The sequence below is a fragment of the Hemiscyllium ocellatum genome, chromosome 43 (assembly GCF_020745735.1).
Source record: "Hemiscyllium ocellatum isolate sHemOce1 chromosome 43, sHemOce1.pat.X.cur, whole genome shotgun sequence".
In the NCBI taxonomy this organism is placed as follows: domain Eukaryota; kingdom Metazoa; phylum Chordata; class Chondrichthyes; order Orectolobiformes; family Hemiscylliidae; genus Hemiscyllium; species Hemiscyllium ocellatum.
The window spans coordinates 17623006-17643079 of NC_083443.1; the positions used below are offsets into that span (position 1 = coordinate 17623006).

At 41.6% G+C, this 20074-nt stretch overlaps 1 protein-coding gene across 2 annotated transcripts in view; it reads right to left on the reverse strand.

Annotated features, from left to right (window-relative positions):
- The window catches only part of ercc6 (excision repair cross-complementation group 6), a 56952-nt gene extending 37760 nt beyond the window's left edge, over window positions 1–19192 (reverse strand). Inside the window, exons 1-5 of one of the 2 annotated variants that reach the window (XM_060854271.1) lie at window positions 19134–19192; window positions 15900–16340; window positions 14315–14435; window positions 13460–13565; window positions 8880–9582 (exon numbers count right to left, since the gene is read on the reverse strand). In XM_060854271.1, coding sequence (XP_060710254.1) covers window positions 8880–9582; window positions 13460–13565; window positions 14315–14435; window positions 15900–16330 — 1361 coding nt within the window. In that variant the 5' untranslated portion in view covers window positions 16331–16340; window positions 19134–19192. The other variant, XM_060854272.1, reaches the window with a different exon arrangement.
- Window positions 19193–20074: the final 882 nt, after the last annotated feature.

Here is a 20074-nt window from a genome sequence, read left to right on the forward strand (position 1 = left end):
CCACCAACGCATAGCAACAGCAGTGTGTACCAACTACAAGATAAACTGCAGAAAATCACCAAGGCTCCTTCGATAACAACTTCAAAACCTACAATTACAACAATCTATAAAGACAACTGTAACTGATACATGAGGACATCACGAGCACCAAAGGCTCAATATGCTGACAAGACCTAAATCCAAGCCAGCTTAACTAAAGATTGAATCCTGTGATAAATCTGACCCATGTGGGCCATCCAGTCAACTGTCCTGACTGGGCTCCATGCTTCCTCTCCTACAAGCTTTACTGTGGCAACATTCACTTTCACATGCACGTTCTAGTCTTACAAACTGCCACTACCATGTGTTGAAAGTATTTACAACTTGATACTCAACCTTGCAAACACACATTATAAACATACCTTCCATGGCCACCAAGTGCCAGAGTGGGAATTGAGCGTGAAGTTCAGGGGCAAGGATTTTATTGCTGCACTATAAGACATTCCAGGGTAATTGGGGATGAGCAATAACTGCCAGCCATGCCACAATGGTTCACATCCTGTAAACAATTAGAATGTAGCAATCCCATCATGTCTGAGAGACTATTAGACGCTGAAGTGCATGGCAGTTAAGGATACTCTGAGAAAGCCTATCAAAATCTGGATGGGTTTGTTGAGCTACAGTTCTTAATGTCCTGTTGTATCCTGAGCATTTCGGACTTGCTATTCTGGGAACGAGAAGCAACGCTGGCAATAAGCTACTCGTTTTCTGCACTGAAACCATTCTCAGTCTCACTCAGAATTACCCTTTTCTGAAAAAAGGCTGTGAGCTGCAGAAGCTGAACAAAAATGCTGGGAAATAAATTTGCCACTCAGATTTGCATAATTGCATTCTACAGTACTTTGTTACTGATTGTAATGCAGAAGCAAAGAGCTTGTATTGTTCTTACACAAGATTTAAAGTCCTGGAAGACCAATAAGGGCAGATTTCAGAGCAGTGAAGGCAGTTTCATTTGCATTTTCTGTTTCTTTTAGAGTATAATATCCTAACATTCATAAGCAGAAACTGCTCCACTATAAAAGGATAATAAGAACTGGAATTTGATTCTTAAGTGTTATATTTGCTGGCTCCATACTGTGTTTTTAATATTGCTAGCGTGTTTAAGCAATTTCTCATCCATTTAAAACAACACAGCATTCTCAGCTGACTTCTCTAATTCAGTAGATTAAGATATTCAATGCAATTGGCGCGCCATCTTACTTTTATGGCATAACTGAGTGGATTTAATTGATGTGTCTTAACTGTCATAAGACATGCTTTTATTGGCACAGACATCATCTAGCAAAATTAAGATTGATAAAGCTAATTGTACACTGGAGTGAGAAATTAAAGGTGTGCACAGAGAGTTTCAGATAGTTTCCCTCGTCCAACTCCCAGTTTGGCCATTTTGACAAGTATGCACCCTCACTCATTTTAAGCTTTCACAAACACTTGGTATGTAATTAGTTTGAGAGATTAAAAAAAAACTTCAAATGTAAGGAACATACATTACAATATAAAATCAGAATGCTGAGAATGTGAATTAAATTAGTCATTTGGGAAAAGTGAAGCTTGAAAGACCCAAACTCATACCTGACATAGTACTTAAGTAAAGCTTATTTCATTGGGAGCACAAAGGGTGCAGTTAGTTAGTTTCCTCTGACAAATATCCAGCATTTCTCTGCATTCCAACATGCTTAAGGAAGCACAGGATTCTTGAACACTGATCAAATTCTCTTAGAACTTATTAATCATTTGCTTTTTATTGAATCAATTCTGCCTAACCTGAAAGTTCAGACTCATAAATAAGAATATTGTAATAAGGACACATATTGAATGGAATATTATTTAATGCTACACAATACTACACAGTATACACAAGTACACTGGTATACAAATGCTTAACACCTTGGGTATATTAATGGGGGACCTCATATTTTGTTTCAGATGAATCATTAGCTAAGCAAGAACAATAATTGTGATTTTGGAATTTCAATCAGTTCTCTTCATATGACATTTATGGCCCTTTTTTTTAGATTAGATTACTTACAGTGTGGAAACAGGCCCTTTGTCCCAACAAGTCCACACCGACCCGCCAAAGCGCAACCCACCCAGACCCATTCCCCTACATTTATCCCTTCACCTAACACTACGGGCAATTTAACTTGGCCAATTCACCTAACCTGCACATTGTTGGACTGTGGGAGGAAACCGGAGCACCCGGAGGAAATCCAGACATGGGGAGAAATTGCAAACTCCACACAGAGAGTTGCCTGAGTTGGGAATTGAACCCTAGTCTCTGGCGCTGTGAGGCAGCAGTGCTAACCACTGTGCCACCGTGCCGCCCACGGACAATAAAATCCATCAAGTGGATGTCAATGCCCAAAATCAAGAGTATTCCTAAAATTCATAAATCATGAAAATGGAAAGGAAATACATTGCTAAATAATTTCATTGCACTTTTAATTCACTACACATCATGATCCATAGTAAAGCTATTACTTAAAAATGTTTTATATTTTTGGTGGTACATCCTTAAGTTCATTCAGTTGCAGCTGTTTCAGTGCTGATTGATGTCTAATTGCAAAAACAGAGATATGGTGATGGTATAGATTTGTAGGGTTCAGGGAAGAGAAACAGAAACTTAATTAACACTCAATCGGCAAAGTTTCTCCAATGTTAACAATGTGGTAGAAAAGACAAAAGATTAAAAGGTGAAGTTTAGCAGGATCAAGTTAGCAATACAGTTCAAATATAAAGGTCAAAAATGCACAAAAATATAAATGATAGTGTGTTGCAGATTAATTTTTCACAATAAGGATAATTATGATAATTACTGGAATGAGCTAGAATTTATTTGTAACTAAAGTACATCACACACAGGATGACTGGACGCACTGTGCGTACTCTGCCACTAGAGGCCACTGCTGCATAATATTCAATTCCTCTTCCAATCTGCAGTCTCAAGCTATCAGCTACAAGACGTGTCACATCGTGGACACAGATACCACTATTATGCGTGGGAACACCTCCCACCTTGTACATGGCAGGTACTCATGTGACTCAGCCAACATTGTTTATCTTATACGTTGCAGGCAAGGATGCCCGGAGGCATGGTACATTGGGGAAACCGAGCAACAGCTATGACAATGGATGAATGGGCACCGCACAACAATCAACAGACAGGAGGGTTCCCTCCCAGTTGGGAAACACGTCAGTGGTCCAGGATATTCAGCCTCGGATCTTCGGGTGACCATCCTCCAAGGTGGACTTCGGGACAGGCAGCAGAGGAAAGCTGAGCAGAGGCGGATAGCTACGTTCAGTACCCATAGGGAGGGCCTCAACCGGGAACTTGGGTTCACGTCACATTACAGGTGACCACCATTGCACTACACACACACACAGATACTCCTACACACACACACACTCTCACATACACATGGACACAGGTACACACAGACGCGCACACAGACACCCACACACACTCACACATGCACCCCCTCACAGACTTACGACACTCTGCACTCACTACACACACACACTTTCTCACACTCAAGTCCCATCCCAGACAGACCCACATGCACACATATATTTTGTGGGGTGAATTTGTACTTGCAGAGTTACATTGCACTTTGCTCAAAAACTGCATACATTCATGTAGAACTCTGAGCTCAACAACTGCATGAATTTATGTAAAACTCTGTTATCTCACTTTTTAGATTAGAATCAATCTAAACATCATGGCATAGACAGAGAACACAGGGGGCTAACACCTTCAACATATTGTCTAGCTATCACCATGTTAACAGCGAACCAGAGAATGCAACTTTAACAAAAATGTGATTTACACATGAAAGAAGGGAAACTATCACTGTATTCTAACAGATGAAAGGCTTAACAGACAATCAATTTTTCAATGTATAATTTCAGTTACATCACACAGCAAATTTTTGCTATAAATTCTGTTACGATTGAGCCCTCCACTATCACCTGATGAAGGAGCATCGCTCCAAAAGCTAGTGTGCTTCCAATTAAACCTGTTGGACTATAACCTGGTGTTGTGTGATTTTTAACTTTGTACACCCCAGTCCAACACCGACATCTCCAAGTCATAGCTATCAGCCAGATTTGACTGTTTCCCTGAAAACTGTCCTGTTACTGCTAACCTATAGAGTTGGCTAACATGGGAAGAAATTTAAATGGCCATCAGAAATGCAAATGTTACATGTTGTACTTACATTACCATTCATAAACTTTCTAACAATTACTAGAAACTTGAAATCACATGACAGGACTTTAGGACAGAGGGTTACAAACTAATGGCCAGCATCTTAGGAGTTGTGAGATTTCTACCTTAGTGAGCACAGTCACATAATTTCAGTTTGTTGCTTCAAATTATGACAACGGCACCGCTTTCTTTTGAAATAGAAACCAAGGGCTGGAGAAACTCAGCAGGTCTAGCAGCATCTGTTGAGACAGAATCAAAATTAATGCTTTAAGTTCACTATGACCCTATGGCTTATCTTTGGAACCAAAGAAGAGTCATTAAAAGTCATGTTTGACTCAAAATGTGAATTTTGTTTTGGATTCCATGAATGCTGTCCAACCTGCTGAGTTTCTCCAGAACTCAGTTACGTTTTCAGATCTCCAGCACATCCAGTACTCTGCTTTTATTTGGTTGCTTTCCACAAGTAGTTGACACTGCCTTTTGGAATGAGTGAAATTTAGATGATCTCCCAAACAAAGAAGTTTGAAAGCAATTTCTTTTGTACACTAATTCACAATCTTGAGTTAATTTATATTATCCTTCAAATTTTTTTCCACTGCGACTGAATACATCCACCTTTGTTTAAAATGGATACCAATGTTGTTATTTAAAGTTTTATTTTGAAACTAACTTCAAATTTGAAATCTGCCTCATAGATGATAACTAAGATGCACTCTGCAGCAAAAGAAAAAAATGTATAGAATCAAAAAGTTATAAAATTCATAATCCTCTTAATTTCAAGTTGCTTCACTCAAATTGTCAATTCTAGTTGAAATTCAGCAAAATTATATCACTGTGTTGTTTTATTCAAAGCATTTAACTCAAGCTACTAAATGACTTTGAATGGTTTCAGTGAAAAGAACCGCTCTGAATTAAAAGGAGTTAAATGCGATTGCTGCATTAACAAAAGTAAACTTTCAAAATGAATTGAAAAGTTAAAACTGAAAGCTGCTTCCAACCTATTACATTATTTGCCTTTTGTGTGGCTTTAACAAAAGATAAACAGTGCCTTAATTAGATCACACGAAAAACAAAGGAAAGTGACAGTTAAAATAACACATTTTATGCGGAATAACAGTATTTACAGTTTGGTTTTTCCTATAGACTGAGCTGTAAAAGCCACAGATCTTTGTGCATCATGGCATTGATGGGCTTGCCTTTCCCTTCACAGCAGTTCCTTTTGCTGACTTTATTTCAATATGTCACTTCATATTTCAGGGAGACTAAATGTCATACATTTTTGCAAAATTGCAGAAATCATAGCAACCCTACAGTGTAGAAAAAGGCCATTTGGCCTATCAAGTCCACACCGACCCTCCGAAGAGTTACCCACTCAGATCCATTCCCCTACCTTACTGCTCTAGATTTACCCCTTACTTATGCACCTACCCTTGACATCTCTGAACACTATGGGCAAATTAGCATGACCAATCCATCCAACCTGCACATCTCTGGATTATGGGAGGAAAGTGGAGCAGCTGGAGGAAACCCATGCAGAAATGGGGAGAATGTGCAAACTCCACACAGACAGTCGCCCGAGGCTGGAATTGGACCTGCGTCCCTGCCGCTGTGAGACAACAGTGCAAAATGTTGAATGGTTAAAGTGTTTCCATCAAAGTAGTCATTTGCTTACAAAAACCTTCAGACAGAAGTCTAAGGCAATTGCTTGTGGTCTTCCAACCTCGCCATAAGCTTTGCGTATCTGCTCATGATTCCAGTGCCTGTTACAAACCAGTTGTACTTTTAACTGAGCTTTTAAAAAATATGTAAATCTACATTTCTACTACATTTAAGAAGCTCCCATGTTAGACTGCACCACCTGTTCATAAACTGTCTGATTCTGTTGCAATTTTTGTTTGTCACACTTCTCTCAACTGAGGTTCCTGTGTTTACAGCTGTAATAGAGTCATAGAGATGTACAGCATGGGAACAGATCCTTCGGTCCAACTTGTCCATGCTGACCAGATATCCCAACCCAATGTAGTCCCACCTGGCAGAACCTGGCCCATATCCCTCCAAACCCTTCCTATTCATATACCCATCCAGATGCCTCTTAAATGTTGCAACTGTACCAGCCTCCACCACTTCCTCTGGCAGCTCATTCCATACACATACCACCCTCTGTGAAAAAGTTGCCCCGTAGGTCTCTTTTATATCTTTCCCCTCTCACCCTAAACCTATGCCCTCTAGTTCTCAGGAAACTGCCACTACAAATGTACTACAATGTATTTACACATTACAACCAAGTTTGGCTGCAGTGCTCGTTTCACATTTCCCAATTCCTCGGCCTGTACTGTAAAGCAGTATGCCTGTCTAGTTTGACAACATTAAACACTGGTCAAAAGAAAAGTCAAATATGAAAGAATGGTATGAGCTAACCCTCTCAAGTCAATTTTTAAAATTTTATGAGATTTCTCAGGAACAAAGCAGTTGAAACTACGAACTAGTTTACAATGTGCTCCAATTGGTCAGTGGCAGTGCCTCTACCTCTGTGCCAGAAAATCTGGTTTCAAATACCACCTACCCTGGAGATGCATTGTAACATGTCCAAGCAAGTCAGAATCATAGAATTCTTACAGTGTGGATACAGACCATTCAGCCCATTGTTTCCATAGTGACCCTCCAAATAACATCTCACCCAGACCTACCCCCCTATCCTATCCCTGTAACCCTGCATTTCCCATGGCTAATCCGCCTAACCTACATACACCTGGACACTACGGGCAATTTAGCACAGCCAATCCATCTTTGGATTTAAAATAAAAATAAAGTTAATTTAGAAATAACTTACAAGCAATCCAGGCCGTGGGAAAGCCCAGTGGCAGAAAGTCATACTATGTGTTAATTATTTATTGCAGTCCTAAATTTATCTTTCATTTGTTCCAATATGTATCGCATGTCCTGCTCTAATAGGTTAAAGTGACATATAAATTTATCACACTTCAATTTCTAAATTATCTTACATAGCTTCATAAAATCACTTCACTCATTTTTTTCTTAGCAACTGTAAACCTGCGTTTTTCTAGGCTGTCCTCATAAATTTATCTTGTGCTGCTTGGGACTCGCCTAGGAACCTTGCTCAACAAAACACTCTAGATACCAGAGTCAACTAGAAACCTAAACTCCATCTCAGATTACTAGTAAGACACTAAATATTTGGTTAGAGTGATAACAAGAAAGCTGGAATGCATTCACTATAACACTAACAACTCAGAAAGAGAGCAAATGTACTTTTATAATAGAATAAAAATTCCTATTGAGATTTAAAGAGGCAAAAATATGGTGGATGCTGGAGAAAATGTCTTTATTCTAGGGTTAAAAATTGAAGCTACCAAACATGTGAGGAGAAATGTCACATGTTGTGAATAGATTCATAGCTAGCACATAATGTTTGGGGCTTTGCAAATGTCAGGAAAAATAACCAACTCAAATCAATCAGGGCAGCAATCATGTAACATCTGCAAACTGATTCCATTCTGGCTGATAGCCCACCCTACAATTCTGAAAAAATGGAATTTGAAAAAATTTTTAAAAATAATTGTGATGACCATTTAGGTCAAGTTATATCATCAGTTGAGTGGGTTCTAGTTATTTTGGCTGCAGAAAACTGGAGATGTGTCATAGATCTTCATCTCAAAGTAACATTTGTAACAGGCAATGACCATCTCAATCAGGAGATCCATCACTTCGATGGCATTACCATCTCTGAATCCTCAATTACCAAAAACCTGGCAGTTACAGACTACAAACTAGACCAGACAGCAGAATAAGTACTTCGGTGACATAAGCAGGTCAGAGGCTAGGAAAACAACAACTCAAGATAGCAACAGTGTCTTCACACCACCTTCTTCAGGGAACCTAGTGATGGTCAAGCTAATAAGTAAAAAGGCCTCACATTTTTCAGCATGCTTGTTAACAGCAAATCGGGCAGTGACAGTAAAAGTCTTTTACAAAATGAGGTGGTAAATGATTGAAAATGTTAAATTTACCAAAACAAAAGCAGAAATACTAAAAGGTACTATACCTTTAATCTGTATTTGGTATTGGGAGGAGGGTCCCCCCTTCAGATTGACATTACTTCTCCAAAATTTGTTTCTTTAATATACTCACATTCATTCAATCTTTCAGCTAATAAAAAGCGTTTTTCACAAACACTGGCTGCCCAAAGCACTTCATAAACAATGAGGTACTTCTTTTTTTCCCAAAAAGAAAAGTGCAGCCACTGTTGTAATGTAGAAAACGTGACAGCTCCTCCCAAATAGCAATGTGATAATGGCCAGAAAATGTGTTTTTGAGATGTTGACTGAGGGATTGGCTAGTGCACCAGTATTTTTACAGTGAATTTTTACATCCATTCAGATAGATGGGGCTTGGTTAAACATTGGATCTCAAAGTGCAGCACTCCCTCTGATTTGGACAGTCAGCTTTAATATTTGTGCTGAAGGCCCGATGAGAGTCTTGAACACTAAACCTTGCAACTCAGAGATGAGAGTGTGACCAACCATGGTTGACAGAAGAATGAACAATTCAATACTTAATTATGAAATATATACGTTGACAGAGACCCTTTAGTAATAAATGCAAATTTGCTTACCTCAATCTTTTCCTGTACAGCTCTTCATTTCCATCATCCTTGTGTGCTTTTATTCTGCGTCTCGATTCATCTTCACCTGAGCTTGGTGAGAAAGCTTCCTCCGAGTGACTCTGCTTTTGCCTTTTCTTTGGTGCTCTCTTAAATGTGCCATTATCGGACACTTCATCATCGCTGTTACCAAATTCATCTGGATAAAGTAACTCCTCATCAGGAACATTGAGCGACGCTTCACTGTCTGAGCCTCTGTCTTCTCGCCCTCCCACCAACTCTTGCAGGGAGTTCTTCTTGGTTGGAGCTCCAGCTTTAAATTTAATCTCGAGGGTCTTGCGCTGCAGTTTCCGCAAATGCTTTTTCAGTTTGCGGTCTGTTCTTGACACAGTGCTATTTTTCTTGGGGCCACCTTCTGGATTTTGAGTTTTGCCACCTGATGCCTCAGTTTCGGCCTGCACAGAAGCTGCTGTTTTTCTCCTCTTGGCTCTTTTTGTGAAGGACTTCCTCCGAATCGCAGCCATCTTTGCCTGATCGGCCAGATACTTCTCAAAGTCTGATGCATCATTCAACATGATCTTGCGAGGCTCCTTTTTTGTTTCTTTCTGAGGTATTTTCGTGCCAAAGGGTGTCATCTGTCCGGTGCGGATGAGATGCTCCCATTCGGTTTCCTGTGCCGGCATTAACATACTTCCTAACGACGAAGGACCTGGTTCTGACAAGGACATTCACAGAATATCATCAAATGTAACAAGAATTTACCTTCCTTTGAAAGAAATATTTCCTTGTGTAGTGCTCACAAGAATGTTATTTTATAGCATTCAAAATAATATTGCCACTGTGGTCCCAAGTAATGTGCACTAAGGATAGTTTCAACTGTTTACAAATTTGCAACTTTTTGTTGGCATTTCATCTATTAACATTCATATATGGAACACAAACGTCCTAGCCTGCACTTCATATTGGAGGAAATTGAGCACTTTTTGTGCTTTGAATAGAATTATATCCTCAGTGTTAACTAAAGACTCCTCGATCTCACTCTCTCTTCAGGCACCATAGCCTAAGAGGGTATCAGCGACCGTGGACGTCCAGGTGTTGGTCTATGATTCTGTTTGTCAATGAAATGCAGAGGTTTGTAGTTGCCTTCTGCAGGTTACAGCTGATCAGTAGACACACCTACTTTTCTTGTTTGTCAAGATTTGCATATTGATTATTCATCTACTTGGCCAAGTTGTGAAAAACACCTTCTGTGGCTATCAAGTCCTGGAATGAGACTCAAATCTGGAGTTTCTGGCTGAGATAGTGGCTACACACTGCAACAAGATACCAGCAAAGACCCCTCTACTCGATCTATTGGATACGTAAAGGTCAGCAGGTGAAATGTATCTGAGGTGTATCTAAGATGAGTAGTCTAGTACTCAATTCTGTCTAGTTTAATTCCTTCATACCAATATAAAGCCACCTAATGCAGTTTTGTGGGGAAAAAAAATGAACACATGGACCGATCCCTGAGGGACAACGGATTGCCAAATTTTAGTCTTATATAAAACCCAAGATATGAAAATGAGAATCAATACACCACAGAACAAAATAATGCACTGAGAAAGCCAGAATGGAAATGACAGGCTATCACAGCGTAAAAGAAGGCAGTTTCGAGATTAGAATTCATCTCTAGGAAAAGAGCAAGTAATGAAAAATTCAGACAGGAATTGTCTCATTTCAGTGCAATGTTTAATTCAAAATTAAATTTTGGCTACTTACCCTATCTTGCAACTCCTGGGTTAAATGAAAGGCTCAATGTTATGTTCAACAACTGTTGCTTTGGAAAACCAATATGATTTATTCCTCAACTTATTTTTCAGAAATGGCAATATTGAACTCTTTAAATACTACAGATAGATACAAAAGACAGGACAACATAGTTAGGCCGTCTTGTTTATTTTTCTAAAGCCACTTGGCTTCATTGAATATCTGTTGGCTATCCATTCCTGTCTAGGTTACCCAAGTTTGTGGATAAGAGACTGGGAACGTTTTTAGGTCATTAGGACTTGTTTAGGTCATTAGGACTGAAAATCAGAATATACCTGGCAAATACATTAGTTTATAAGCAATGAAAGTTTGATAGCATTTTACACAAATTGAAAATCATAGAAAGGGTAGTAGGTGGACCAAAATCTTGGGGGATGAGTGCCAGGCCAGGGCCCTCATAAAGAGAAACAGTAGGCAGGGGTCTGGAAAGCTTAGCACCAGCTAGGAATAGGACCCTCGGTCATACTGCAACATTCACTCTTAAACTTGTGTTATTCTACTTAAAATTATTTGCAACAAATGCAATAATGAACTGATCACTCAATCCGACTGTAAATCAAATTGTAATATGATGATAAAGAAAGAAACATGACACTAGAGGATGAACTTAAAATGAATATTAATATAGTTGGGACAGAGAGAGAGATGTCATGTTCTTGAATTTACAAAGGCTTTTGATAAGATACCAGACGATAGGTTGATGTCAAAGATTAGGGCACCAGGACACGCAGAACAAATAACTGAATGGATAGTAAGTTGGCTAAAGACAGGAAAGCAGAGAGCAGGGGGAAATGAGTGATGATTTTGATTGAAGAAAAGAAAGCAACAAGCAGCATTCTATAAGGTCAGTGCTGGCATCTCTGTTATACATAATTGGCAGCCACAAATAAGTAACTCAACATCAAAATTCGCCAAACAGGGATAAAGTTAATACCGAGGAAGAATAACACAGGATTTTTGAAACAATTACTAAATTGCGCAGGTAAGTAGCAAATAAATTTTAATACCAATAAGTGGGAGGTGTGCACATTGGTGGCAAAGGCAGAAGCGTAACCTCCACATAATCAGAATGGAGTGGTATAGCAAAGGGAGTTTCAGGTGAACAAATCAGTAAAAGCAGGATCACAGCTCAGTGAAACATTTAAAAATACTAGTAAAGCACAGGTTTTACCTGAAGAGGAAAACACTTGAAAGGTTATGAAGTAATGTCATTCTTGTACAGTTTCCTGGTCAGGCTACTCTAGCATACAGTGTACCATTCTGGTTTCCATACTAAACAAATGACATTGAAAACCCTTATGAGGAATGGTACCAGATCACAATGATAAGGAAAAATCAAACAGGGTTTTCTTTTCTCTTCAGAAAATAGAAGACTTGGAAAATAATGGACACTGGATAGGAGAGAGGTGGGCTGCTTCTATTTGTAGCAGAATCCAAAACAAGGGACTATAAATATGCAATATTGACTAATAAATCTAACAGGGGAATAAGAGGAAATTTCTTTACTCAGAGTAGTTTCAGTAAGGAACTTGTTACCATAGCAAGTGGTGAAGCAAGTGGCTTAGACGCTTTCAAAAAAGAACCTTTAACAAATAAATAAGTGTAAAGGCAAGAGGAAGATTTTCTGAAAGAGTAAGCCAATGGAATGGGTGTAGACTCAAGTGAAACATCAACACAGGCTAATTAGGTCAAATGGGTAAAAACAATGACTGCAGATGCTGGAAACCAGATTCTGGATTAGTGGTGCTGGAAAAGCACAGCAGTTCAGGCAGCATCCAAGGAGCAGTAAAATTGACATTTCGGACAAACGCCCTTCATCAGGAATAAAGGCAGTGAGCCTGAAGCGTGGAGAGATAAGCTAGAGGAGGGTGGGGGTGGGGAGAAAGTAGCACAGAGTATAATAGGTGAGTGGGGGAGGGGATGAAGGTCCATAATTAGGTCAAATGGCCTATTCCTGTCCAGTGCTTTTTTTGTGTATAACTGCACTGAGTTTGCTACCAGAAAGTTAACTTTGTTGTACTGCTACATTTAGTAAGTGTGATAGCAAATCACTGGAGTGTTTCAATATCCACTTCATGCACTTTGTGTTTTTGAGATAAACTGTGGAAATTAAAGCGACAAATCAAAACTCCAAAATAATCGAGGTTAAAAATCCCGCAACACCAGGTTGTAGTCGAACAGGTTTATTTGGAAGCACTAGCTTTCGGAATGCTGCTCCTTCATCAGGTGGTTGAAGGAGCAGCGCTCCGAAAGCCAGTGCTTCCAAATAAACCTGTTGCGACTACAACCTGGTGTTGCGTGATTTTTAACTTTGTACATCCCAGTCCAACACCAGCTCCTCCAAATCAAAAATTATCAAGCATTGTGAACATGATAGCTGACAAATGGGACTAAAAGACTCTGAATCGCCCCAGCATTAACATGATATTCTCACTAATGTCAAAACTGTGGGTGTTTCAAGAGTACTTGACAATTCCAATCAGCCACACAGAATACTGGTGCATGTTTTAGAATCAACCTGTTTGAAAATGTTATTACACACCCTCTGAAGCAGATGGGACTTGAACATTCTGGCTCAGAGTTAGGGACACTATAACTGCATGATGCTCATTAACTACTCAGAGGTAAACAATCAACCTTGTTGGTTAAAATAAATCTGAATCATAATGAGGTTTTGCCATCTCTGATCCATTTAGAAAAAATATAGCAGACGTGATGCAAGACTGACAGGTGAAAATCTATATAAGGCAGATATTAAACTGTCACCTTAAACTTTTGTTTACCTTCATCACACGATTCGTATTCAGCTTCAAGCTTCTGAATGTCAGCACCACTGAGCACTGCCTGGAGGTGTTTCTGTTTGGCCCTTATCTTTTTCAACTGTCTTTCCTTAGGAACAGGGAATAAACAAAAGCAAAGTCACCAGGGAGAATAATACTCACAAACTACTTGACCAAAGACAAGGATGTTCCTCTAAGAGAATATATATTGATTGCGGATGCCCTGTATAATTACACTGTTTGCATAGAAAGGATCATAGAATCCCTACAGTGTAGAAGCAGCCATTTGGCCCATCGAGTCCATACCAATCCTCCAAAGAGCATCCCACCCAGACCCATCCTAGCCCTGTAATCTTGCATTTCCCATAGCTAACCCACCTAGCCTGCATATCAATGAACACTATGGGCAATTTAGCATGGCCAATCCACCCTAACCTACACATCTCTAGATTGTGGGAGGAAACCAGAACACCCAGAGACATGGAGTGAAATGTGCAAACACCATGCAGTCACCAGAGGGTAGAATCGAATTAAGGTCCCTGGCGCTACGAGGCAGCAGTGCTAATCACTGAGACACCATGCCACCATGCATGCAATTAGACATTGTATGTGCACGCAAGGTACATTGTTTGATCTCTATTTAGGCTGTTGTCTTTAGGGACAAACACACACACTCACCCCTCCATGAATGAAAAATAAAAATGAAGGCGCACACGCGCACACACACACCTCCATGAATGAAAAATAAAAGTGATTCTCGAGTGAAAAAATTGGAATAAATGGCAATAATTTGCCATCTCAAAAAAAGGATGGAACGACTCTTGAAGGGTGGCACGATAAACAAGAGACGAACTGCACCTTGTTATCCTTCTGCCTTTTCACAGACTCCAGCTTTCTCCTTACTTCCTTGTTTGCAGCAGCATGAGGAGTCAACTGCTCAATGATCTTACTTGTCTGCTTCAGACAGATGGTGGTGGACCTAAATTAAAAGGTAAACACGTGAATAATTCTCGCCTCACAAAACAGAAAAACTTTGCATCAGAACTGCAGTGACAAACGAATCCAGGCAGATTGATGCACAGCTAATGAAGAGCTGATGATGGGGTTGTCAGAAATCTAGGACAGATTGGTTTCATGACTGCAGTTAAACTGACTGACACAGCCTAACTCATTGCAGTCTGAAACACTGAACCAAACCTCACTCTGCTCCTTATGACTTCCTTTATTCAATATCAAGGGGAGAGAGGGAGGACTGCAGATACTGGAGATCAGAGTCAAGTGTGTGGTGCTGGAAAAGCACAGCAGGTCAGGCAGCATTCGAGGAGCAGGAGAATCAATGTTTTCGGTATAACATTTGAATCTCATTCCTGATGAAGGGCTTATGCCCAGAATGCCGATTCTTCAGCTCCTCGAACGCTGCCTGACTGGCTGTGCGTTTCCAGCACCACACACTCAACCACATGTTTCAATCGCCCCTCTGACAAAATCTGCTTCTAAAACCATTGATAGTGGTGCTATGTTGGATAGGAATTGTTGACTCTAAAAGCCTCAGAGATTCCCGGTTTATATTCTAAATGAGCATGGAGAGATATCTGTGCCCACCATATGGCTCTGGTTGCTTTGTGAATCTTAGTGTCGGGGGTTTCTTACCTTGAGGGACTAGGAAGCCTCACCAATGTGGACACTTACAGTCAGAGAGTCATACTGCACAGAAACAGACCCTTTTCTCCAACCAGTCCATGCCAACCTCAATCCCAAACTAAACTAGTCCCACCTGCCTGCTCCAGGCCCATATCCCCCCAAGCTCTTCTTATTCACGTACTTATCCAAATGTCTTTTAAATGCTGTAACTGTACCTGCATTGATCGCTTCCTCTGGACGCTCATACCACACTCTCTGTAAAAGAGTTGCCCCTCCTGTCTTTTTTTTCCTGTGGCAGACAATTCCCAGGAAAGCCCCAAATCTCCAGTTGAAGGCTGCACCGCTCTCTCTCTAAAGGAAAACCCAACCTTTTGAAGCCAGGTTTCCATTGGTAACTGATCACAGAGCAACTCCCACTGAGAAGTTAGCATTCGCAGCTTCTTCAAGGCCCAATCCATCAGAACCCGATTCCTGCCACAAGGTGCAGAACTGGCAATGTGCCAGTATTTGGGTGCTAGAAATGTAGGAAGGGGTCAGCAGCAATACTACAGCATAACGCCTTGGGAGCAGCAAATTCAATTCCAGTCCCCCTTCCAAATGATATCGCCACTGTCATTTATGTCCAATGCAATATCAAGTATTGATTTACAGCCTAGCCTAGTCTATAATATATATTTTATAAATTCAATACAGATTACCAAAATCAGAATTATGCATATCAGTGAGAGTGAACATTGTCAATCTTGATCAGAAATGTTAAATTGAATTGCTTCAGCCCAGTATCATTTAAAATCTTCAGTACCTCAGATCATCTAAAACAGAACAGTACTCTTTCTCTGCATCTGCTCTTTTGGCAGCTTGACTGGCTTCACTAATCGCTCTGTCCACTTGCTGGAGAACTCCCTGCTCCAATACGTCCTGGTCGTAGACATCGACTCCGAGACCTTGCAGCTCCAGAGCCTGGGCACCCTGGTCCACGGCTTGGATCTGCTGCCGATCAATCTGGACCCTTTTCTGAGTGCTCCTTCTGTCGGCAGGCTGGAAGGCAGTGGAGGTGGATGGCCTGCTATCCGAGATGTCACAGTCAGCAGGAGCATCCAGATAACTAGCCAAGAGTCCATTATCTTGAAGAGTCTGGGGAGCCTCTGAAATGAAGAGAGCTTCAGACTCAGCCACACCTGGTCTGTGGCAACCTGCTGAATCATCAGCTGCAGGAACTCCTGCGGTCGGCATTTTATACAATCTGTTCATTGGAGAGAGACAGAGTGAATGGATTTAGTTTAAAATTTTGAGCACGCAAATAACATACAAAAACATTGTTCTTGGCACCATGGTAATGTCCCTACCTCTGGGTCACAAAGTTCAAGTCCCTGGGTCACATAATGTCTTAATGGGATGACTACAAATTTCTTTTATTTCTCTCTCTCTCTCTCTATAAATAAAACAAATATTTGGAATACTTGTAACCCTTCATGCCAAATTGCGCTCTTGTAGAGTTTACAGGGACTCGGAGTGAAAAATATTGTCTCAAATCTATTTAATTCAGTTTGAACGGAGTTGTCAGTAATCTGAAACATAAACTCATAAACTCTGCCTCTCTCTCTCTCCATGCTGGTGACACTACTGGACCCACAATTTTTATTTACTTTATCTTAAGTCTGCTGTTTGGGAAACATTGTGCAAATAAATCAATGCTACAACTGTAGTCTAATCTGTCTATCGCTTACCTTCACCTCAATTAAAGTTTGTCAACAATGACATTAATCTGTTCATTCATAAAACCATTTCAGTAAGTATTATTTAATGGATGTTCCATAGACATTATTCTCATAAGCTTTAATCAAAATAAACATAACTTCTGCATTCACTTGTGCAATACAAACAGTTTACAAACAAGCAAACAGGAACAAAGCAACATTGAAAATACAATTCCTATAACTGTTTAAAAATATCAGTTCATGTCTAATTTAGTTTAAAAACAGAATCCAAATTGGTACAATTTTAAATATTTTAATATGTGAGATTTAACACAGATTAATATATGTACTTTGAATATCCTATGTTTAATCCCAGTTAATATCTGAACTCAGGCAGGATCATGGGTAATCCAGATTAATATCTAAACCCAGACCGGTCCAGGGCTAATCCGGATTAATATCTGAACCCAGACCAGTCCAGGGTTAATCCGGATTAATATCTGAACCCAGACCGGTCCAGGGTTAATCCGGGTTAATATCTGAACACAGACCGGTCCAGGGTTAATCCGGGTTAATATCTGAACCCAGACCGGTCCAGGGTTAATCCGGGTTAATATCTGAACACAGACCGGTCCAGGGTTAATCCGGGTTAATATCTGAACACAGACCGGTCCAGGGTTAATCCGGGTTAATATCTGAACACAGACCGGTCCAGGGTTAATCCGGGTTAATATCTGAACCCAGACCGGTCCATGGTTAATCCGGGTTAATATCTGAACCCAGACCGGTCCATGGTTAATCCGGGTTAATATCTGAACACAGACCGGTCCAGGGTTAATCCGGGTCAATATCTGAACACAGACCGGTCCAGGGTTAATCCGGGTCAATATCTGAACACAGACCGGTCCAGGGTTAATCCGGGTTAATATCTGAACCCAGACCGGTCCAGGGTTAATCCGGGTCAATATCTGAACACAGACCGGTCCAGGGTTAATCCGGATTAATATCTGAACCCAGACCGGACCAGGGTTAATCCGGGTTAATATCTGAACACAGACCGGTCCAGGGTTAATCCGGGTTAATATCTGAACCCAGACCGGTCCAGGGTTAATCCGGGTTAATATCTGAACACAGACCGGTCCAGGGTTAATCCGGATTAATATCTGAACCCAGACCGGTCCAGGGTTAATCCGGGTTAATATCTAGACCCAGACCGGTCCAGGGTTAATCCGGATTAATATCTAGACCCAGACCGGTCCAGGGTTAATCCGGGTTAATATCTGAACACAGACCGGTCCAGGGTTAATCCGGATTAATATCTAGACCCAGACCGGTCCAGGGTTAATCCGGGTTAATATCTGAACCCAGACCGGTCCAGGGTTAATCCGGGTTAATATCTGAACACAGACCGGTCCAGGGTTAATCCGGATTAATATCTAGACCCAGACCGGTCCAGGGTTAATCCGGGTTAATATCTGAACACAGACCGGTCCAGGGTTAATCCGGGTTAATATCTGAACCCAGACCGGTCCAGGGTTAATCCGGGTTAATATCTGAACCCAGACCGGTCCGGGGTTAATCCGGATTAATATCTGAACCCAGACTGGTCCAGGGTTAATCCGGATTAATATCTGAACACAGACCGGTCCAGGGTTAATCCGGATTAATATCTGAACCCAGACCGGACCAGGGTTAATCCGGGTTAATATCTGAACCCAGACCGGTCCAGGGTTAATCCGGGTTAATATCTGAACCCAGACCGGTCCAGGGTTAATCCGGATTAATATCTGAACCCAGACCGGTCCAGGGTTAATCCGGGTTAATATCTGAACCCAGACCGGTCCAGGGTTAATCCGGGTTAATATCTGAACACAGACCGGTCCGGGGTTAATCCGGGTTAATATCTGAACCCAGACCGGTCCAGGGTTAATCCGGGTTAATATCTGAACACAGACCGGTCCAGGGTTAATCCGGATTAATATCTGAACCCAGACCGGTCCAGGGTTAATCCGGGTTAATATCTGAACCCAGACCGGTCCAGGGTTAATCCGGGTTAATATCTGAACACAGACCGGTCCAGGGTTAATCCGGGTTAATATCTGAACACAGACCGGTCCGGGGTTAATCCGGATTAATATCTGAACCCAGACCGGTCCGGGGTTAATCCGGGTTAATATCTGAACACAGACCGGTCCGGGGTTAATCCGGTCTATTCTCTAATCCGGGATCCTGTGAATAACTCGGTTAATTTCCCCTTTATCCTCTTGCCCAGAGCCGGCCTTTCCAAGCTGGTACCGTCCATTACCTCACAGACCGACCCGAGTATCCTCCACACTCACCCGGAACAGGCTCCAAATCCAGGCCCCTTCCGGCCCACAGGTTCACACAGACCCAGGCCCCAGGATACACTCAGGAGTCCTCCTAACACAGCGGCACCGACAGGTTGGGAGGACATTGCACAGGTGGGGCCCTCCCAAAACAGCGGCACCCACAGGCTGGGAGGACAATGCATAGGTGGAGCCCTCCCAACAGAGCGGCACCCACAGCTGGGAGGGCAATGTATCAGTGGAGCCCTCCCCATACAGCGGCACCTACAGGCTGGGAGCACCATGACCAGGTGGAGACTTCCCAACACAGCAACACAGACAGGCTGGAAGGACAATGCGCCGGTACAATCCTCCCAAATGGAGCGGCACCAACAGGATTGGAGGACAATGCGCAGGTAGAATCCTCCCAACACAGCGTCCCCCACAGGCTGGGAGGTCAATGCACAGATTAGGCCCTGAGCAACACACAAACACAGAATGGAGACACATGGACATCGGCAGCAACAGGAGAAGCCCTCCCAAAATAACGAAATTCAGGGAAGGGAGGATAATCCATAGATACTGGAAGATCCACAAGAGGCTAGCGACATTGGCAAGAAGGCAGGTAAACGTAGAAAAAAACCATATTAAGAGCCCTACCTAAAAACGACGCTGACAATGTAGAGCCCTCCTCAAACAGCGACTCCCATAGGCCAGAAAGATAATAAACGTGAGGAGACTTCCCACCACTCGGGAGGGGAGGAGAATTTACAGATACCGTCTCCGGTGGGGACCTCCTGAGACAGCGACACCCCCAGGAGGGGAGGGGAAATCACGGACACCGTCACCCGAGGGGACCGCTCAGTATGGCGACACCTACAGGCTGGGAAGATAGAACTACGCACAAATCATGACTTTTACCAGGACATTTAGTAGGCAAGGATGGACAAGGTGCTGTTGGACTCAGTGAAATG